General features: G+C 38.0%; 3 protein-coding genes across 3 annotated transcripts; 2 read left to right on the forward strand and 1 right to left on the reverse strand.

The window, feature by feature from the left end:
* Nucleotides 1-712: 712 nt before the first annotated feature.
* LOC136245523 (ribosomal protein S6 kinase beta-2-like) lies at nucleotides 713-7,040 on the reverse strand. The gene is made up of 15 exons (XM_066037052.1): nucleotides 6,718-7,040; nucleotides 6,593-6,660; nucleotides 6,430-6,544; nucleotides 6,121-6,261; nucleotides 5,991-6,066; nucleotides 5,885-5,942; nucleotides 5,772-5,834; nucleotides 5,388-5,516; nucleotides 4,078-4,168; nucleotides 3,840-3,881; nucleotides 3,659-3,787; nucleotides 2,820-2,897; nucleotides 2,663-2,770; nucleotides 1,409-1,488; nucleotides 713-1,355 (listed from the first exon to the last, which is right to left on the reverse strand). Exons 1-15 carry the CDS (start codon nucleotides 6,790-6,792, stop codon nucleotides 935-937), a joined length of 1,674 nt encoding a protein of 557 aa, XP_065893124.1. The 5' UTR covers nucleotides 6,793-7,040; the 3' UTR covers nucleotides 713-934.
* On the forward strand, nucleotides 6,980-9,469 carry LOC136245526 (ubiquitin-conjugating enzyme E2 L3-like). Its single transcript, XM_066037057.1, has 5 exons — nucleotides 6,980-7,111; nucleotides 7,227-7,322; nucleotides 8,035-8,112; nucleotides 8,168-8,276; nucleotides 9,211-9,469. Exons 1-5 carry the CDS (start codon nucleotides 7,001-7,003, stop codon nucleotides 9,357-9,359), a joined length of 543 nt encoding a protein of 180 aa, XP_065893129.1. The 5' UTR covers nucleotides 6,980-7,000; the 3' UTR covers nucleotides 9,360-9,469.
* On the forward strand, nucleotides 9,442-20,844 carry LOC136245527 (ubiquitin-conjugating enzyme E2 L3-like). The gene is made up of 5 exons (XM_066037058.1): nucleotides 9,442-9,579; nucleotides 9,633-9,728; nucleotides 15,255-15,332; nucleotides 15,384-15,492; nucleotides 20,532-20,844. The coding sequence occupies exons 1-5, from the start codon at nucleotides 9,553-9,555 to the stop codon at nucleotides 20,684-20,686; spliced, it is 465 nt and encodes a 154-aa protein (XP_065893130.1). The 5' UTR covers nucleotides 9,442-9,552; the 3' UTR covers nucleotides 20,687-20,844.
* The last annotated feature ends 424 nt before the right edge of the window (nucleotides 20,845-21,268 follow it).

Genomic DNA, 21,268 nt, shown 5'->3' on the forward strand with positions numbered 1-21,268 from the left:
ATAGGAAAAGGGACCTATACTTGGATATCTTCTGAGAAAATTTTTAAAATTAGACCTCATATAGGTTAGAATTTAGGAGCATTTTTGATAGCTATAACTTGCTAACAAAATGTATGCCTGGTTGATGGTAAAGTGTATAATTTACAATAATGACATTAGCATTGTGCTGTTCTAGTAGAATAGTGACTGCTCTGTTAGAGTACCTCTATGCTCAGCACAAAAATTCAAACTTATTTTCTTCACAGTGTACAGTTTATAACTGTAAAGTGCATTTATAAACTGTTGTCCTTTCTGTACTTCTGAATACAGTGGTAATCCATGACTTTTGTTTCTGGTATAAACTTCTTTAAGTCCAAGGAGGAAGAGAAGGGCTGGGGGGCAGGGCAAAGCCCCCTCCCTCAGATCTGCCTATGATATCATTTATACACAACTGATGCAGCTCACCAAAATTTTGGTATTCTGTAATAAAAAATATTTTTCCACAGTACTTTCACATACATGCACAGCAGAGTACTACTTAGTAATCATTTTGTATTATGTGAGTAGACTCATATAAATAAATACCCATGCATAAAAATATAACATTTTTGGAATCTAGAATTGGAGCTATAGCAACCTGTAAAGGCCAAATCAACCCTTGGAAGCGATTCACACACACGTACGAGTACATATCAGAACTTTAGGATCAGTAATTTAATAACACTCTTACAAATATAGCTGAATAAACAGTGATAAATAAATAACATGAATTTGTACAATGCTTACATGACGTAATTACAGTACCAGTATGTAATTATAAATATGTGAGTAAAATACAATTAAATTAATAAGTTGAAACATTAAAATTTAAATTACAAATAAATAAAATTTCATTTATGTTGCTGGGGTGAAGTGAATGACTGATTGCTGATAATTGAGGATGTTACTGAAATCGTCATGACAACCTTAGATGTGGTGGCCGGTTGCTAGGTGGTGACACTCTCTCATGAGGATGTGAAGATTTAGTGGGTATTGCTGGAGATGGTGACCTGTCCTTTCCATTAAGAATATGAGCTAAATCTGTTGGTGATGTAGGACTGCTGTTCCCATTAACAGGAGTACAGTTAGGTGCTCCATTGAACATGCTATTTGTACTACTACAAGATGCTACCAGTTTATCCTTGCCCAACGGATCTTCTAACAAGTCCAGGTGTCTTAATATATTACTGGTAGCAGGAGTATTGTTTGTTGATGTGGTATATGAGGTTGTGACAGGAGCATTAAACCCAAACACTATTGCTTCATCTTGTTGGTGAGTTTTTTTGTTAACAATTAGTGGACTTTGAGGAGGGTTGCCGTTACATTTTCTTGGTGACCTGTAGTAAGCATTACACTCTAATTAGTGACCACCACAATGTGGATGTGTTACCTAAATGATCTCCGTGGCGACACATATAAAGGATCTTTGTCAATATCTTCCAGTACTGATGGAGCAATGTAGGTGAATCCCTACAGAAATGTGGCAAGTGTACACTTGGATAGAAGCCACAGTGACCATAAAATAAACAATATTAATAGCAGGATGAATATTGAAACTTACTTTCGAATATTCGCTAATAAAACGAACGTTAGAAGCTTCGGTGTTAGCTTTCCAGTTTTCTTGCATTGCTACGCATTCTTCTTAAGTTTTATCTTTCTATAGCATGTATGCATTGAGCTGGATCCTCAAAAACATTTAATAACTCAATAGATGTAATTACACATGATCTTGAAATTTGTAGTACTGCTTGACTCACTAAAAATAGTTCAAAATCTTTTTGTTCAAATGTCTGACATAATACTTATAGCCAATCAAAAATTGCACAAAACATTTCCTATGTGGAAGCCATAATTGTGCAGGGTCCATTATAGCTCTTTTCTGGATTTGTAATCGAGCCTAATCGTATGTGTCTGTTGTTGACACCTTTACTGTCACCACTAATCATCTGATTGGCTGAAATGTTAACTCTTTTGAGAAAAATCCACTTTTTATTGTTAGCTGTTTTTCAGGATTCAGCTCAACTTGTACATACTATAATCCCATGTAATAAATTTGTAAGCATTTGGACAACACATAGCAGCAGTACTGAATGAAGCGATCAATCGATTGCAAATGGGCGTGTCATTACTGCAATCATCCATAGGCAAACACCAACTAATGGCTAAAAGGATGTTTTCTATGCATTATCTATCACCTTATAAGGTGTTTTAAGGCTGCAATTACGGTAGCAAGCTAAATTCTGATGGTTTAAAAGTGGGCGTGGCACACAAAGATCGATCGCAAGAAAATGAACATTGATTGTGCAAGATGAACAAGCAGCTACGATAAATACAACGACATTTATTTGTAATTCTTAAGAGCGCATTACAAAGCTTTGAAGGATAGTTCTATAATTTGTTAACCTTCAAACCCACAAAACATTCAAAGCTTCGTCCCAGCCTTAACTGCCAGTACATTCAAATACTTCCAGAATTAATGACAAGTAACTTCAACTACTTGTTGTGCGTGGCTGGAACTGCATGACATATCACAACTATAGTTCCTTGTATAGTAACATGAATACTAGTCAGGCTATACTAGTGTTTACTACATGTTAGTTTATCAGGAAATGACCAGGAAGACATACAGTTTCACTTTCAATACCTTAAAATGTAGGTTAGCACTCTCGCTGAGCTTGGCATCAACTGGCGAGTCAAATGGTGTCATCTTGGTGAATTTGGTATCAAACTGACTGGTGTCCTCATCCCCAGACTAGTGCAGGAGAGATCATGTGATGCTAATCACACCCACCACAACTCACTATAGAGGGCTTGAAAGGAGGATCAATCATCAATGATGACAAGTCATCCCAGTTGATAGCTTGGAAGAAGAGATGTTGCTATAGAGGAGAGATACCATGTGTATATTATACTATCAAGTACAGTAAGCCACATCTGAAAATATATCTACTTTAAAACTTAGTCCGGAAATTTGGGTCGACTAATTTGGATGTTGCTCCTGCCAAACAGCTACACCAGTGTGGCTACACAACATTTACTACTGTACTTGTAAGGTAGTGATAACAGGTGTGCGATATTGACAGTGAAGCCTACTGAGATCTCAAAATATGATACACACCTGTACACTACAGCTGTGTGTCACTTATAGTACACAAGAATTGGACAGTGTAACATTATTTTTTTTGCTTTATATGTGTATGCTTGTTGCAATAGGCAGATATATTGTTGGCTAGCTGACCTATGACCATATATGTCTCTATCATACCATTACTACACAACAGGTCATCACATGAAGAACTATGTGCCACATGGTCCCCCCACATCATTCCTATCATCCCCCCAGGCTAGCTATTACACATGACATCAGGTGATGTCCATATCAGTAAGACATGACACAGCAACTCGTAACTTGTGTAAACACTAGGTAGCATAGGACCTGACAAGCAAAGCATTTTTGTAACGTTTGATTGGTTGACTCTAGTTTATAAGAGCTAGAGTCAGGGAGCAGTGATAATGAAGTATCTACATGTAAAGAACAAACATTATTTAGCACATTTTGGGAAGAACCCTAACTAATACAACCACTATAGCACACTATACGCAGATGCTCAGCTAGCTAGATAACACACCAATACTATACCTTGATGTCATCAGCATCTCTCTCTCCCCAGCCAAGTCTGTTTGGTGGGTGACGCTTGAGCAATTTCTTCAAAATGTCTTTAGCCTCCCTGCTCAAATAGGGCGGTAGTGTTAGTCTGCCATATTGAATCTGTCAACAGAGGGAAAATGGCTTCTGGCAACCAGCAGTGTATGTAGGTTACCTTGTCCATCGTCTTTTTCCTGTTCTCGGCAGAAAATGGTGGCTGTAGGCATAACAACAAATAGTAATTATTTACACTTGTACCATAATTCACTGACTAGCCTAAGCTATAGAATTCTATAAACAAGTACACACACAAATACCAAGACACACTACAGACAGATGGACAGACACTTATTACTGCTCCAGTCAACATATCATACATCACACAACAGACAGACAGACAGATGGACACTTACTGCTCCAGTCAACATATCATACATCAAGGTACCCAGACTCCACCAATCAACAGCCTTGCCATGTCCTGATCTCTGTAATATCTCTGGAGCCCTGTAATAAAGTGATCACATGTGTTATTAGTTTGTATGTGTGTAGTAAGTGTAGTGTAACTTGAAATCTCAAGATCCATATAGCCAAACAATTTGAGTGCTCTCCTTTATAGCAGAAATACCAGCAAAACAAAATAAAGCCAAACTTCAACAGCAATTTTGGAAGCAGCCATAACAAAGTCCCCTAACACTCTGAGCTATTAAAGGCTATCTACACAGGGAACAACCTCAAACCCTAATTAGCTCCCAAACTAGCTTCACATTAGCTAGTCTGGCTGGTCATGTATTACAATGATATTAACAGTGATGATTGTTCAGTGATGATTGTTCAGTGATGATTGTTCAGTGATGATTGTTCAGTGATGATTGTTCATACAAGCAACTGACATATTCCAGTATGTACACACTTGATGACAACAAAGCTGGATATTTGATGACTAAGTACTAAGCTATAATTATGTTTTTAAAAATCCCCAAACAAGCCATTAAAATCCATCACCAATATTATTTGGTAAACTAGTTCAGTTGTAACACTTCATACCTCCATGAAATGTCACCATAAACTGACCTAACATGGAGAGGTCACTACAAACCACAAGAGGTCACCACACCTGCCTCAACACATCAACTAGTGATAGAACATGTGACAACAAGTGCCTGAGGTCATTTGTGTGATTTGTGGGACAGAATTATATTATTGTAAAAATCTGAACTTTGTACTCATGCATTCTGATGATTAAATTACAGATTAACGTTTTTATTCAGTTTATAAGAACACAATATTTCAGTATGGGAAGTGTATAGTACAGGGGTCATGGTCAATTGAATAAAATTCATCTTTCCAAGAAATACCTACAACAGTCCCAGAAGAAGCCATGTTGACTTAAAATGATATAACAAAAATTATAAACAGTTTGTGGGACTGCTAGTGATCAGGGGATTCCCTTAAGAGCAGTAGAGCTTTAAATTTTAAAAAAAGAATGCATATAATTAGCAAATTGAATTTGATGTTCGTAGCAAATTCACAGTTTACCTGCTCTACTTTATAATGTTGAGGAAAGTTCTGGTATTTATTTCAGTAATGGACCTGGTTACATATAGGCATGACTCTTAACCATCCAATCATATAATTGCACCTTTAGCAGCATTAGCTGATTAGATTTAGAAATTATGGTAAGACTAATTACATATTAAGGACGGAATAACAGTAATCATCTTACATGTACTCTATGGTTCCACAGAAAGTGTTGGTAGTCTCCAGCCCATGAATGGACTCCTTGCACAAGCCAAAGTCAGTGAGCACTACATGTCCCTTGCCATTCAACATAATGTTCTCAGGTTTCAAATCCCTACAAGAATTGGAGGGAAATTATTGGAGGGAAAGCAACTTTTGGAGGGAAATATAATCACACCATAGGCAATAGTAAATATCACACAAGAAGTGTTAATAGAGTGGAAATGGTGTCAAACTATTAGTATAGGTGTTTACAAGATGGGAGTTCCCCAGTCTTTCAGTTATCATGGTAGCAAGAACAGATAAACAATTGATATTTTCATCATACAGTAACCATGTTACATCATGTATTGATTCAACACACACCCACCTGTATATGATGCCTTCTTTGTGGAGGTGACCCAGGGCCAAGGTGATTTCAGCAAGGTAGAAACTATATATAATAACAAACAATAGAATATCGACCAGTACCAGTATTACTACCTTGCAGCGTCCTCCATAAAGATCCCTTCTCTTTCCAACAATACAAACAATTCACCTCCTGTAAGGAACAACATTTATAACAGTCACAACACACAATACCCCTCACCACTGAGGTACTCCAATATCAGGTATAGCTTCCCATCAGTTTGGAAGGCATATGCCAGATCAACTATGAAGGGATGCTACACATAACACATACAAAATGACAGCTCTTCTTTGTAGTACAACATTCACACCTTTACTGCTTCTAACACATTTCTCTCTGACTTTGTATGTACTGTATCCTTGTGACTTCTAACAATCGATGCCTTCTTTAGCACCTTCATGGCAAATATCTTGTCCTTGTGGGTCCCTTGTATCTTACGAACTTGAAACACCTGGAGACAATAATAGTGTTAATAGTACTATTGTATTGCTAGACTAAATATTTGACATCATGTACTGTTTACAAGCATAGTGTGATGTGTGTGGTATTAACAAGAATGACAAAATTGTGTTGTTTGTTACAATTATAGTGAAAATAGTTCAACATAAACATGGCTTACCTTCCCATATCCTCCTTTGCCTAACGTCTTTAGTAACTGGAAGTCTCCAGGGCCAGTTCTCTCGCTGGCTTTATTCACAGTGTCCGCGTTAAGCACTACTGTCTCCGTACTCGTGCTAATAAGGAAACAAATTAATATGTCTTCAATCATTTCTTCTAGTTACTTTTTATCATCGTCAATGCCATCATGGTCATCAACAGGCGGGCTGACTGCTTTATCGTCCACTGGATCCTGTGGTGGTCGGCACTAGTAGGGTAACGTGTACACACCCCCTACCACATCACTTACCGCTTCGTCATCAGACTGCGCTAAGTCATTCCGCGCGTCCTCCCCGCCAATATCTATCTGAAACACATCCGCCATCTATCACTACACACTAGCGTCTTCACTGCTTCTTCTTCTTCTGTTAGTTCCGAAATAACTTGTCTCCTTACGTCTTTAGCGATACGATGTAGCGTAATAACGCGCTGCTTTTGTAGGCCGCGAAAAGGGCGGATGACCACTAACAATCTCAACACTAACTCGTAAAGGAGTGTTGTATGGCGCCTTCTTTACGTAACTTGTAAGTCACATGGCGGAGTCACGTGGGCGTGCCGCGAACACGTGGTATACAGCCTGCTCGCGTGATCAACACGAAAGGGATTTTCGAGAAAAAATGGCTGCTACTCGAAGACTGCAGAGAGTAAGACGAACGTTATAAAATAATAACATACTGTTAAAGTAGCTCGTTAACATTGACATAGCTTGTATGTGGTGTTGATGTGGGCGTTCTTATTACCAAAGTGTTAATACCTTAGGAACTAGAGGACATGAGGAAGGCTCCCTCTAAACACTTCACAAATATTGAAGTGGAAGAGTCGAACATATTAAACTGGAAAGGATTAGTCGTGCCGGTACGTGATTGTAGTTTGGGATTGAGGGCAGGGTTGGGCGGAGCCCGCGCAACTGCACGTTAGGCAAACGCGTGGTGTAATTTGTGATCGCGTGTGTATGTCCTCTCCATACAAGCAACACACAACCCTTCACTATATACGCTGCATATATGATAATTAGACTGGGTACCCTCTTCTCAGTGACAGTGAACTGGTTTTACGTAACGAGACTAACCTATGTACAAGACATTACTCGTTACTAATACGGTATACTTTGGCCAAGATCCTACTGCCCTTACTATTAGGCCTTGTCAATGGTAAACTGCTTCTCAAGGGAGGGTACCATTTACTAAAATCTTATGTTATATATTCAGTGGACTATATCTACATTTTGAGATGTCTTATTGCCCTAAGGTCATACCATGTTGTGACCTGTGGGAGTTAGTATTGGCTGTCAGAATGTGTTGGGGGATAACCTGTTTTTCCTGTTTTCATAAATTGCTATGTATCTATCAGTCACTGTTGTCTAGCATTAATATTAGATTGTGAAACTGACAGGAATGAAATAGTTTTCATTTGTAATTCTGTGATTTTGACATGTCTTTTAAAACATCTGATGGCTTCACTGTAGGAAAAATTATCCTGCTAGGCATCTATTGGTGTGATCACTATCATATGTATGTATGTAAAAAAAATCCAACAAGTGATAATATTTTGCTTTATTATTTTGCAGGAATTGGAGCCATACAATAAAGGAGCGTTTAAGATAGAAATAGTGTTCCCAGCAGAATATCCTTTCAGGCCACCAAAGGTGGGGGTGTGCTGTTTTGATGTAACTATGGTAACTGTTTCCATGCTACCTGTAGATAACATTCCAGACAAAGATATACCATCCTAATGTTGATGAGAAGGGACAAGTTTGTCTGCCAATTATTGCCCCTGAGAACTGGAAACCTGCTACTAAAACTGATCAAAGTTAGTTACTACCATATAAGATCAGATAATATCATCACAAAGGTTACAGTCAGTAGTCAGCAGTTTTAGACTCAAAGCCTTCAGTACAACTTTATATCTCACCCTAGCATGCAATGCTAAAGCAAATACTAGCTTGGCTAGTATGGCTGGAATATGCTTGGCTGGAATATCAATTACAGTAAATGTTGGTTTTGGTTGTGATGTAGGTTGTGCTTTTCCTTGATAAGATCTGCTGTGATGTGTTTACGGGGTCATTGGTCTTCATCTCGACATCCTATACCATCTCATGTCGATCTGGCCTGCTCTGAGGGTCGCCTTGATTCTGGTGGCCCCCCTAAGTGAATGCTGGTTTTTCCAGCTGTCCAGCACTTTAACAGCTGTAGTGCTGGGCAATCCATCTAGCCCGGGAATACTAGCTTGGCTACAACATCCAAGCCTTCTTACTATTTTAGGCACTCTGTGTATCAGTGTTACTAGTTGTGCCAGCAGTAGTTTAATGGTAGGCCTGCCTCATGATCAAGTACATTGATGGGTAAGGATTTGTATAGTGCCACAAAAATCTTGTGTCTTCCTCAGATAACTACTAGTAAACATGAAACAGGATGTTTACCAGAGGAGATAGGACACACCATTTTGCTAATTGGCATTTCACATGGTAGTAGTACAAAACTGGCAAACAATATAATTCACTAGGACTCAGATAGCTTTTATATTTATGTGAAGTACCATCTAAAATATCCCTGGTTTTGCGATTATTGAGACTCATGTGATAATAATATGCAAGCAGCATATAATGCGTGCTCTTGGTAGTGTAAAGGGTAAAAGTGAGGTATGATTTATCTTTGTAAATGATCATTCCAACTTTTCATTATGGGATGGCATCACTTTTTGCTAGCTACTTACTATATCACTATTACCTCCTATTATTCTGTAGTTGTAGAATCTCTGGTGGCACTGGTACATGCCCCTGAACCGGAGCACCCTTTGAGAGGAGAACTAGCAGAGTTGTATACTAAGGATCACAAGACATTCCTGAAGAATGCTGAGGAATTTACTAAAGAACATGCTGAGAAGCGACCATGAAAAACTCAATTTTTATCATTTTATATACTGTTAGCAAAATAATTTTGTTTGCTGATGTTGTAAAAGGAAAGATCTAGTAATTTATTACATTTTGTTGGTGATGCAATAAATTCTGCGAATAATTACAAGTCGGTTGGGGAATTTTGTGAGCACGTGACGGTACGTTCTTGGTAGGGCGTTTGTAGACAGTAAAATGGCGGCGACTAGACGATTGCAGAAAGTGAGTGGATATCTCAGTCAGGCTGTGCATAACTCGTGTATCGCCTTTGATAGGAGTTGGGCGATATTAGGAAGGCTAACCCGAAGTATTTCCGCAACATCGTGGTCGATGAGGCCAACATACTCTACTGGCAAGGACTTATTGTACCCGTGAGTGGAATAACCTGGAAATGTCGATACTTTATGTGCATTTTGTATGTTGTGTGTACGGGGAAAGGATTATGGATAGGCCATACCTTCCCCCCCACTGTTGGCCATTACAGATTTCCCTGTAATAGCCCAATCAAAAAGTGTTCTGACATTACAGCAGAATGAAAGCTGTGGATAGTGTACTTGTATCTCGGTGTTAAGTGGCGAATGTCTTAGTTTTCGTTCAACGTGGTAATGCTGCATTGGTAATGGCAGCGATTCCATCATCACAGGATTGGGCACAGTTTGCTTTTCTGCCCACAACTTGAGCAAAGCAAAGACTTTCTTTTATTTAATTGAAATGCTGCATTTGTAATGTATATGCTCGGTAATTTTTTTTTTTTAAATTGGATTCTTGCTGTGAAACTAAAAAAAAATATTGACACACAGTAGTCATTTCTTGTGTTAACAATTCATACTTAGCTGTATAATGTGCTAGGAGAATTGCTTTAGCAATCTGCATGTACCAATCAGTATACGTACACAGCTGATTCCTTCTAAGGGCTGATTGTTCTTAAACTTTAATACACTTGTAGAAGTCATTCATAACAGTCTTTGGTTACAGGTGGTACAAGCATCAAATTTACATTATATAGTAAACAGCATTATCAATGTTCAGTGATCTAGTTTTTACATTTTACGTGATGAATAAAGTGCTATTTAAATTTGACAAGTATAGTTGCTTGAACACTTCCTAGACTTCTTCTGGATACAGCACATTTTATCAAAATTGGTATACACTGTTGCAAGTCTGGGTGCCACAGTTGCACTTTGCATGCAGTTCTTTCGAGGGACAAGGTTTTGTGAGTGGGCAATATTTAGCATCACCTAATGGTAGGAAAATCCCAAATCTTCTACTTTGTATTGTAGGAAATGTAGTCCTGAATGCAAAGAAAACTTATTCTAAAATTAACAAACATTGCTATTATATTGCATTAAACCAACACAAGATAGTAACATGCCCTTAATATGCTGTGAATGGTTGACTGTGTAGTTGACAACAAAGTGATATGGTGTCAAATTTGTAGTGAGGATATTATCAGTTACCCTAACATGGTCGTCATAGAAGAAGTATCTATTACCGGTAGAAGGGAGGGATGGCCATGTATTGGCTGAATAACCTGACTGATCTGTTCACTATTGTTAACTGTACAAATATTCATTCAGAGTACAAGAGATGATTTTCATAATCACACAAGACTGCCAACCTTAACACATTGTTATCCCAAGACCTAGTCTATGTGATGTGTGTACCTGTAGTTAGCAGAAGTTGTGACATTAGGGTTGAGACAAATAGTTCAAAGCTTCGTTTGGTTTCATAGCATTTGGATGCTACTTTACCCCACCAAAGCTTCGTTACCATGGATACTAGCATGTTAAAACAGTTTTACTCCTGTGGAAGCTGCCATTTACATATCTTTTGATGTAGTTATAGTTTAAACAATGGCTATACTGGAGCTATAGTAAAGTGTAGGAGTTTATGCTACAGTGTACATCCTAATAACCATCAATTGTGTTCATTAATTGTTGATATGACATTTGTAACAAAGCTTCGGATCTTTGGTAACATTTTCAAAAGAAGCTTCAGAGGAAGTATTTGTTCCAGCCATAGTTGACATTGTATTTAGTGTAGTGGATGTAGTGTAATTTTGACACCTTGATAATCAGGACACTTTGCATGTTATCATACAGTACGTATCGTACTGTATAGTAGGGACATCGAAGGTATGAGGCCAATCCGTGATATAATATAAACCAAAAACCTGCCGCGACATGACAGTATTGGTTTGGTAAAACCAAGCCTAAAAGTGTCTTCAGATCGACCCGAAATGCTTCCGTCGAGTTGCTACAGTATTTTATTTTATTTTTAATTTATTCATCAAAATTTTCTACTGCCTGCTTGCCTGACGCCTTCAGTCAAGTGTAGCGGAAAACTAGCTACAGCTGCAGCCCTAACAGAGCCTGAAATTATGGTCAGACATCATCTGCCATTTTCTGACCATTTCTGGCTAACGTCTGAACACTTTTAGGAAGTTTTTGTACAGTACTATTTAGTATGTCTGACCAAATAGCAGGACTTGTCAGATCATTTCCAAAACATAATTTCAGGCCCTGCCCTAATTCTTTCACAGAAACGTTTCTAGTTTGCTTAAGAAAAAACCTTTGGTATATTGATAATCATACAATGCTTGCGCTATTGTCTTACCTTTTATCCTTCTTTACCATGGCCATTAGTTCTACTGCTGAGTGTTAATAGACTACAGTATGGCTTCCATCTACCAGTGTATATTGCATGAAACTATTCGAATACACGTGGTCACTGGTTGCACCAAACTATTTGAACACACACGTATGTGACTCGCTGTTGATATCGATCAGTGAGAGCAACTCGTGGCGAACTATATAGCAATGTGCAAGTCAACAGTTAGTAACAATGTTAAACCAAGTCAGTGTCATCCAGATCCCACTTTACAGATTATTCGGGTCTGACCTCACATGCTAAATTAAATGTGGACGTGTTACTACACGTCATAGCATAGCCCTGCTTTTTGTGAGCCATGCCCACTAACGTAAATTACTGTCTGTGGATATATGATAGCCACGCCCACTTATCAGCCTGTAGGTATGCACAAATCCATGTCCATTATTGTCTGCAAACTTATGTAGAGCCACACCCACTGATCAGTTGTATGAGTCATAAACTAGTATAATAGTGCTGTGATTACCTCTTTTGAAGTGACTGGTTTTGTGAAAAGCAGGCTATTTAGTGGTCATGAGCTTGCAAAAAAAAACTACACAAACAAGTATAAGAAAAAATTTGGAATTTTAAATTAGGTTAGGGACAATGTATAATGCTGCAATAAAAAGTACTGAAACAAGCTGGATCGGAGTAGTACGTAATGTCCAAATACTGTAAAACAATAAGAAGTGAATATCCCTACTGTGCTACACTCAATGCACAGTAGGGATATTCACTTCTTATTGTTTTACAGTATTTGGACATTACGTACTACTCCGATCCAACTTGTTTCAGTACTTTTTATTGCAACATTATACACTGTCCCTACTCTAATTTAAAATTATACTTGTATATACAAGTTCCAGTGTGCATTCCACACCTGATCACTTGTTCAAGACTGTGTGTGCATACTGGTAGCATTTTCATCTAATGAAAGTGTCTCTGTTATGGAAATTTATTATAGAGTTTTTGGCTATTCAATAGGAGCTAGAGATGTGCCTGTAGTGTTTATTGTTTACCATCTGCTTGTTAACTGGTTCTTACATAGGAAAACACAATGTCATATAGCAAGTATGTGATACTTATAACTGTATGAATTGCAGAGATAAAACAAACAGTGAAAAGTAAACCAAATTGTACGTTCATAGTGTCAAACTTCTTATTGAATTGTGTCAGCCTCTCTGCCTTGTGTATGAAACTGGCCTGCATCAACTGGGAGAAAACTTCATCATGATCTGGGGCTTGTTGACAAGCCTACAGGCTAGATAGCAATAGAGTTTGGTTCAAGTCACATGCAGCTTTTCTGACCAGATATGTGTGTGTGTGAATACCCAATATAATGATGCATTTTCGATTTCTTGATTTTTATATATTTATAGGCAAGTGTACCCTTTGGCAAAGTTTCAGCGTGATATGCTGATAACTTTCAGAGTTACAGTCCTACAAAGTAGCAATCACAGAAAAATCGATTCGTACAACAAGTAGAGGGAAAATTTATAGACACTTACTGGTTGTACTTAAGAACGCAGTGACAAACATAGCTAGAGTTGAATTTTGCGGTGTCATGTTCACGATGAATAGGAGGATTGACTGTTAGGTAAGGTTTTCCTTGTTTCACTTTCTTCATTGCATACAAAGGCTAATTCAGTGTAGAAAGATTGATCGTGTACCATCGCTTTGACCTGACGTAAACAAACACCCGTAACTTATGTATCCATTTGTCTACTGCAATGAAACAAAGATTATTGAACTCCTATTGATCTGAGTAGGTGATGTCTAGTGTTGAGCAGCATTGAAATTTTCAATATCATGATATTGGTCAACTTGACATCATGGTTATTGCAGTTATCACGATATTATAAACAAGATACTATTGAGACCTGTACTAGTACATAATACAAAACCCACTCATAAACCACATAGGGCTGGGACTAAGTAATCACACTTCAGTAGTTATGTAGGGACTGTCCAAGCTGGGAGCAAATTAAGGAAAGCAAATCATGACTGACTGCTGAGCTATATAGATTTGTAAAGACTTAATTACCCATGTAAACTACACTGCTGTATCTACAAGCCACTGTAATCAGCTGGTGTGCTACAGGTGTATTGGCCTGTATTCTAATAAATTAACTTATCCTTCACTTAGTTGAGTTTGTTTGGCAGTACAAGGAGGCTGAAAAACTGATTGACAAGTACATTATGGTATGTTAATACGTGTAAGTAACAAGAAAACAGCTGCATTCCTGCTCTTTTATCGCAATAACTGTTTATAGCAGTATATGACAGTTTTTCTGAAACCAGGCGGTATCGGTTATTGTCAGCTGTAATATCGTCTGATTACCACCATACCAGTATACTGCCCAACACTAGTGATGTCAAGGTTTTTATCATTAAACCCTTTCTTCACTAAGAACAAAGCATTCAAATTATTTAATAATACAAATCAACGCTTTATACTGTAAAAGTTAAGTTTGCACAATTTTGTCGGTTTTTCGCAGATCCGGGCAAGTATGTGCACTTAGCTTTAACTTGTGTTACATTATCTTGTGTTGTGTTAGGCATAGTTATGTTTGCAGCTTAGTATATGGACCTTTTGCCTTGTGTGACATATGAAATGATATCACCCAATAACACTTTTTTTATTGCAACGTTTTTTTACACTTACTATGGAAATATTAACAGATGACCCTATGTCATGTAGAGTAAAGGTAGCATAACATTTTAGCATGTTCATTGTGGTAAGAAATTGGTTACTATTTTGAACTCTAGTCCCACATCTCCATATTGTATGATATACACATTGGCTAATCACTTGGGTAGTCAAGCAAAATCATTTGAGAAAAGCCAAAATTTTGCTTTCACATGATGGTGAGTATGAAGCCTTTGAGTGTGCAACTCCTGTAACTTACAAATGACACACAAACAAGCTAGCTTGTGTGGTCAAGTGTTCTGTACATATATCACTATGGTAACTGCTGTTGAAGAACATTAGCAAAATTATGAAACTTGTAAATAATTATACGCTTGTGGGCCACAATTTCTTGGAAGGGGATTGCTTTATACTGTTGGACTAACTAGTGTGTTTTATGCGTCTCTAGGGAATATATTGAAGATATACTTTTAGAAAGGTGGAATTTCTATACCGGTGGCCCCAAAGACAAGTTCCACTGTAATTTATATATATATACATAGTGTAGCATTTGTGTATATTGAAGTCATTTATATTCAGAATAATGTGCAATCCATAGGAGCTGGCCCCTTACAACAAAGCAGCCTTCAAGATAGAGATCACATTTCCAGCTGAGTATCCCTTCAGACCTCCTAAGGTATGTCTATTGTGATGTTACCATGGTCACTGTTGCTATGACACCTGACAGATCCTTTTCTTGACAAAGATATACCATCCTAATGTTGATGAGAAGGGACAAGTTTGTCTGCCAATTATTGCCCCTGAAAACTGGAAACCTGCTACTAAAACTGATCAAGGTAGGCAACAGCTTGGAAAGTAAAGATACTGTCCAATGTACTGGGCTGGTATATGGTTCACAATGATAAACGTTGCCAAGCTATAGAAGTGTTGCAAATACTGTGAAAACAAGAATCATATCTTTGCCCCCTATGTAAACACCTTATCGTAATGGTGACCATTAATTCAATTAGAGTACTTATTCCATCTCCAATATGGAGCCCGAACTGTGTATTTACAAAAGTCAATGGGGTCCAATAACTTTGTCATATGCTATTAGGAGACACAAGAGTTTGGTCAACTGTAATATGCTGCAGTTTACACATAAACGTATGTTCCCTCAAAAAGCCATTGTCATTGCCTGCAGTTATTGCCAGGGAGGACATCATATGGCTTGCTAGTATTACTACCACTGTAGTGGATCCACCTACCACCAGTTGAACCAACCTTTACAGCAGCATTACAGGAAGGTTTTGTTAACGGAAACAGGCATGCCTGTGGTGATTTACAACACATAGATAATTATATCGCTTCTCAAAAATGATGCAACACAGAAATATTGCTCTGGGGAATACCCCACTTCACACTGTCCACCCTCATGGAACCATAGCATCACTCATGTGAAAAGAAACTCAACACCTGTACATGTATACTAGTCTATTCTAAGCGATGCTGTTACTGTTGTAGTATTCAGTTGTGTCCTAAATACAAGTAGGACCATGTACAAGTGTCCTGATTACCTTGTTAGTGAGGTGTTCTGATCTCAAGGGTACGTAGTATATTAGGGATCATGGAGGTTTTACACTCTCTAACAGTAACACTGACCATAAACCAGCCTCACACTACCTTTGTGGCCTCTTGGCAGCATTTGTTAGCTAAAACCAGTGCCTTTAGTATGACCTGAACAACAGGTTGTTACAAAATTATTTTAAATTTTTAACTGGGATTTTTACTGACTAACTTACTGCCTCCTGTCAGATGAACACAACTCCTAACAGCTAAGGCTACAGGCTTGGATGTTGCTTTAGCCAGACAAGTGCCTTTTGGGATACTGCAGTACATAACAATGTACACTTCACAGACTTTCCTTTGCTATCCTTTTTGTCCCATTTCTCTTTGCTAACAGCTCGTGTTGGCTTCTCCTACTTTTGAGAATTGTCAGTATTTTCTGTAGTGACAGGATTACAGTGACATTCCTCGTTTGCAGTGCTGTATAATGAGCTGAACATAGGCGTAATATGTTTCAATATTTGATACCTGGGACATGCATTCAGATAAAAACATTTTGATGTGGTATGTGTGGGTATTCACCAGTTGTACAAATAAGCAAACAAGAAAATTTGGTATTGTTAAGTTCCGTTAGGGATCACAGAAATAGAAGGTAGTGAAACAAGGGAAGTCACCTACACCTAAAGATATACTAGCATGCTAGTGGACATTTAATCCCTAATTTGGTCATGGGTATAGCCTGAATTAGGGATTAAATGTCCACTAGTATCATACAGTGCAGTAGTACTATATAATAGGGATCACAGAGGTTTGTACTTTCTCATGAAAGACATTAACCAAAAACTCGTGTTGCACCGATAGTTGTGTGTTACATTTACCGATACCAGTTATTTACCCATTTCTGTAAACTATGCCAATATTATAACTGATATTCTTAAGAACGGGAGGAGTAGAAAATCACCTAAAGTTTGTGTGTACATTGCATTTGTAATGATAATGTAATTAATTGCATGGGTGGCCAAGTCTACAAGGCCTGTTACAGTGTTGCCAATAAGCCCTTTCATAGAAAAGAAAACCAAGTAGTTATAAAACAGCAGTGGGATTCCAGATCCTTTGTGAAGGGTAATTGTGTGGGCAGCCAATAAATACACACAGCCTATATTATAGACTTGCAATCAACTTTTTGCAGACCAACAAGCCTAAACAGTTACAACAATTAAATGTTTTACCACTGACTGCTGTGTTCACCACTTTCTGTACTGTCACAGGTTTATCACCATCTTTACTGACTGATTGTGGGTTTCGGTTAATTATTTTCACTTTGTATCCAATACCGATATTTGCGGCTGTTGCTGATTATTCAACCGATTATAACACTACCAATAATCATCCTCACAATACCTTCATGGTGTGCACCTTGGCAGTATTGGTTACCAGCATTCAGGACAACCAAAATGCATTCAGTAGGATGCTACAAAATTTAAAAGTATATATATTTAATGGAATTTTCTACTGCACAACTGACTAACTGATGCCTTCAGACAAGCTTAACTGAATAGCAGCTAAGGCTACAGGCTCTGTTGGATGTTACTTGAGCACTTTTGGCATACCTCAGTATGTACAGGAGCTTATACAATGCATGTATCATGGACTTACCTTTGTACTCCTTTGTGTCCCATTTTTCCTTCGCTGTCAGCTCAAGGTGTCAATTCACGGTAGTGCATGATGGTTTCCGTACGTTCATTACGGAAATTGTCCGTATTTTTTGTAGATTGATTGCAGAGACACTTTTGAACATAGCTGAAGTGAAGCATAATAGCCACATGTTGATATCATTATCATTAAGTCTGGCACCATTGTTTGTTTTGATGTGGTATGTGTGGGTTCACCAGTTACAATTATGTTATTAAAAAAGAAAAATTAGGAATTTAAGATTAGGGGTCATAGAAGTCGGGGAATAAGGGAGGTCGCGTACACCTGAAGATATACTAGTGGACATTTAATCTCTACTTCAGTCTACACCCTACAATACACACTAGAGTAATTCATACGTGTTATGGCTTGTGTTGTACTCTTATGCTATAAGCACTACATAGCATGAACCATGATAGCGGCTTCATAATAGGGACCGCCCATGTTTATTTTTAAAATTCTTAATTAAATGCACGCCTAGAAACCATCTTGGAAAGGTTCCTCCAACTCCATACAACACTCTGGTGGTTATATTTGTAATGACTATGGTCCAGTAGTACGTATCAAGTGGAAAGAAAATCATTGTATTATATTATGTGTGTTTGTGACAAAACTGGAATTTTACTGTTTTGTTCATACAGTGGAACGCTTCATCTTCTGTAGGGGCTTGGTGGGCTCCGTGGTCATGTTTTCAAAAACCATACTAATTACACTCATATCCTTGTAGTACTTTATTTTCCATTGATAGGCAACTACCAAACTGCCTGCCATTAAGTGGCTGTTCAGTGCATTTGTGATGGTGAGAAGACACATGGAAGAATTGTTTTGTTTTGGCCCATAGTTTGTTGACACCAGAGGTAGAGAGAAACCCAATTCATGTTAGTATGGTAATAGTCCATTAATAGATAATGACATACTAGAAGCACAATGGAGTAGCTGGTGCTGCTTTTTGAAATATTCACCACAGTACCCGCCATATCATGACATGCATGGGCGAAAAGATGGAGCATTCTATTGTGATATCAAAAAGTAAGACCAACTACGAGGTTGTACTTCTAGTATCAAACAGTACAGTAGTACCGTTTAAGTTGGAACCCCCCGTGCGCCGTCCAAGATTCCACCTTAGAAAATCATTCTAGAGACATCTTACAAGACGAAAATCACCTTTATGGAATAGTACTAGTTCATATAGTATATGATACAGCACTGTACCAAAACACTTACAGGTGACCAAATATAGAATTTTTTTTAAAAAATCATCAAAACTCAAATTTTAGACTGACTCCCTGACTTTCTGACTGACCACAGTTGCAAGGCTGGCCAGTGCACGGCCACCATTTTACACCACAATAACAAACTCACTAGTGGAATGTGCTTTTTGGGGTTCCGATGAGTATGCCCTCTGCGCCTTATTTTCTCTTATATCTTCAATCAGGTTGCTTGTCTTCTTCATCCAACAAAACCATGTTGAGACGTTAATATTCCATATCAACACTTTCTTTCAGCTACATATTTAGACGCCACAGAATTATTTCAGAGCTGGATTTCAGAAGCGCTTCAGCCCTGGCGCTACTACAGGAGGTGTACTAGCTAGATGTCTGCAACTTTGCAATTGGGATCCCGAGTTCGTAACCATACCTATCAAATAGAGATCTAGGTGGACTAATGGTGAAAGAGTATGGAGACCACACCTCTTAACAATCTAGCTGTTTACTTAACAGTAAACAATATGACCTCACCCCTTATTGGTCTAGCTAGCTGCACACTCCTTGGCTCACTCGTGATACTCTAATACAACAGTCATGTATGATATTCTAATAGAACAGTCACGAGTTACTCTGTAGCTAGCTGTACTACAACAAAACTAAACAAACTAGTGCTTAAAAATTGTTAATTTAAAAATGAAGTAGGGATCTATGCAATAAAAAGTAGTGAAACGAGATGAATGATGGTATTACAGCATATGGGAAGTCCCTACTTTGGCATTGAGCAAAATAATTGTTGTAGCTAATGTGCCAAAGTAGGGACTTTCCCACCAAGATATGCCATTCATCTCTTGTTTCACCACTTTTTATTGCATAAATCTCTACTTAATTTTTAATTATTTTTTTTTAAATACTAGCATCATTACCCATCCATTGGTGATTACCACATAACCACGAATTGGCTGCTGCTGCTGCTTTTCCAGGTCTGACGAAAACACGATATTTTTGTCTTGTAGCATTGGGCTTCTTTCCACACGTATTTTAAGCGCCTCATTTATAATTTCTTCGTGAGTATGCTCTATTTCAGGGGTCTAAATGTGTGTACACTTACAAATGGGACCATGGACAAGTGTCCTGATTATTGAAGTAAGTAGCCTCTAGCACCTTGGTATAACTCGAGTCAAGTACCTGCAACTGGGATTTGTGTATCCTTTGAACTTTTTGTGTATACAGTGAGATCTGGTCACTGCAGCCACCTACTTAATAAGATAACCTGCCTAATCGGAAACCCCCTATCTGTCTTGTGTACAAAGCAACCTTCCTGATGTAGCCACCTGCTTAATATGGTCATATATCCTGTCTAAGTTTCTTAATGAGTCATTTGTGTACAAAATGACTTAGTGACCCATCATAATGTTATTGTTCTCTTACAGTGATTGATTCATTAGTTGGTCTAATACATGCCCCTGAGCCGGAACATCCATTAAGGGGAGACATTGCTGAGGAGTACACGAAGGACCACAAGAAATTCATGAAGAACGCAGAGGACCATGCAAAAAGGCACGGAGAGAAGCGACCATCAGACTAGCCAACAAACTATAGGGGTTAACGTAATATTAATAGCCAATTTCTTTTTCCTTCACTTCTAGCACAATTTTTTTTTGTAAACTAATACAATAATAATATTGGTGTGATTTTGACTGTACTGCTACTTATGTGTTGGATAAACATTATTGCTAGTTGAAATGGTGTGTGTTGTGAGGTAGTGTAGGGATGAGTGATTCAGGGAATGGTTTATGATGGTACAAATTAGGGGGTTACATGTGTGTTCGTAGTTGCAACATAGCTACTTAGAGTAGAGTGACATGCAAATAAATGAGTATTTCATGCACTAGTGATACAGTTGTGAAACTTTCCACATAAATTGCTCTCTTTATTATTTTTGATGTAGTGCCACTGCAGATTTGACCTTTGGTGACCTTTACAGTCATTTTTACATTGAAAATTCACCGTTTCTGTATTTATTTCTCTTAGACATTATTTTACACTGTTAAAAGTTAAAACATAGTTGCAAATTAAAGGTGTTGATCTAAGAAACAACTTGACTTTTGTTTGAAGTGAATAACTCATTCCTCTCCAATTTATGACCATTTTTATGAGTGACAATATT

Source organism: Dysidea avara, chromosome 15, assembly GCF_963678975.1.
Source record: "Dysidea avara chromosome 15, odDysAvar1.4, whole genome shotgun sequence".
NCBI classification, from domain to species: Eukaryota; Metazoa; Porifera; class Demospongiae; order Dictyoceratida; family Dysideidae; genus Dysidea; species Dysidea avara.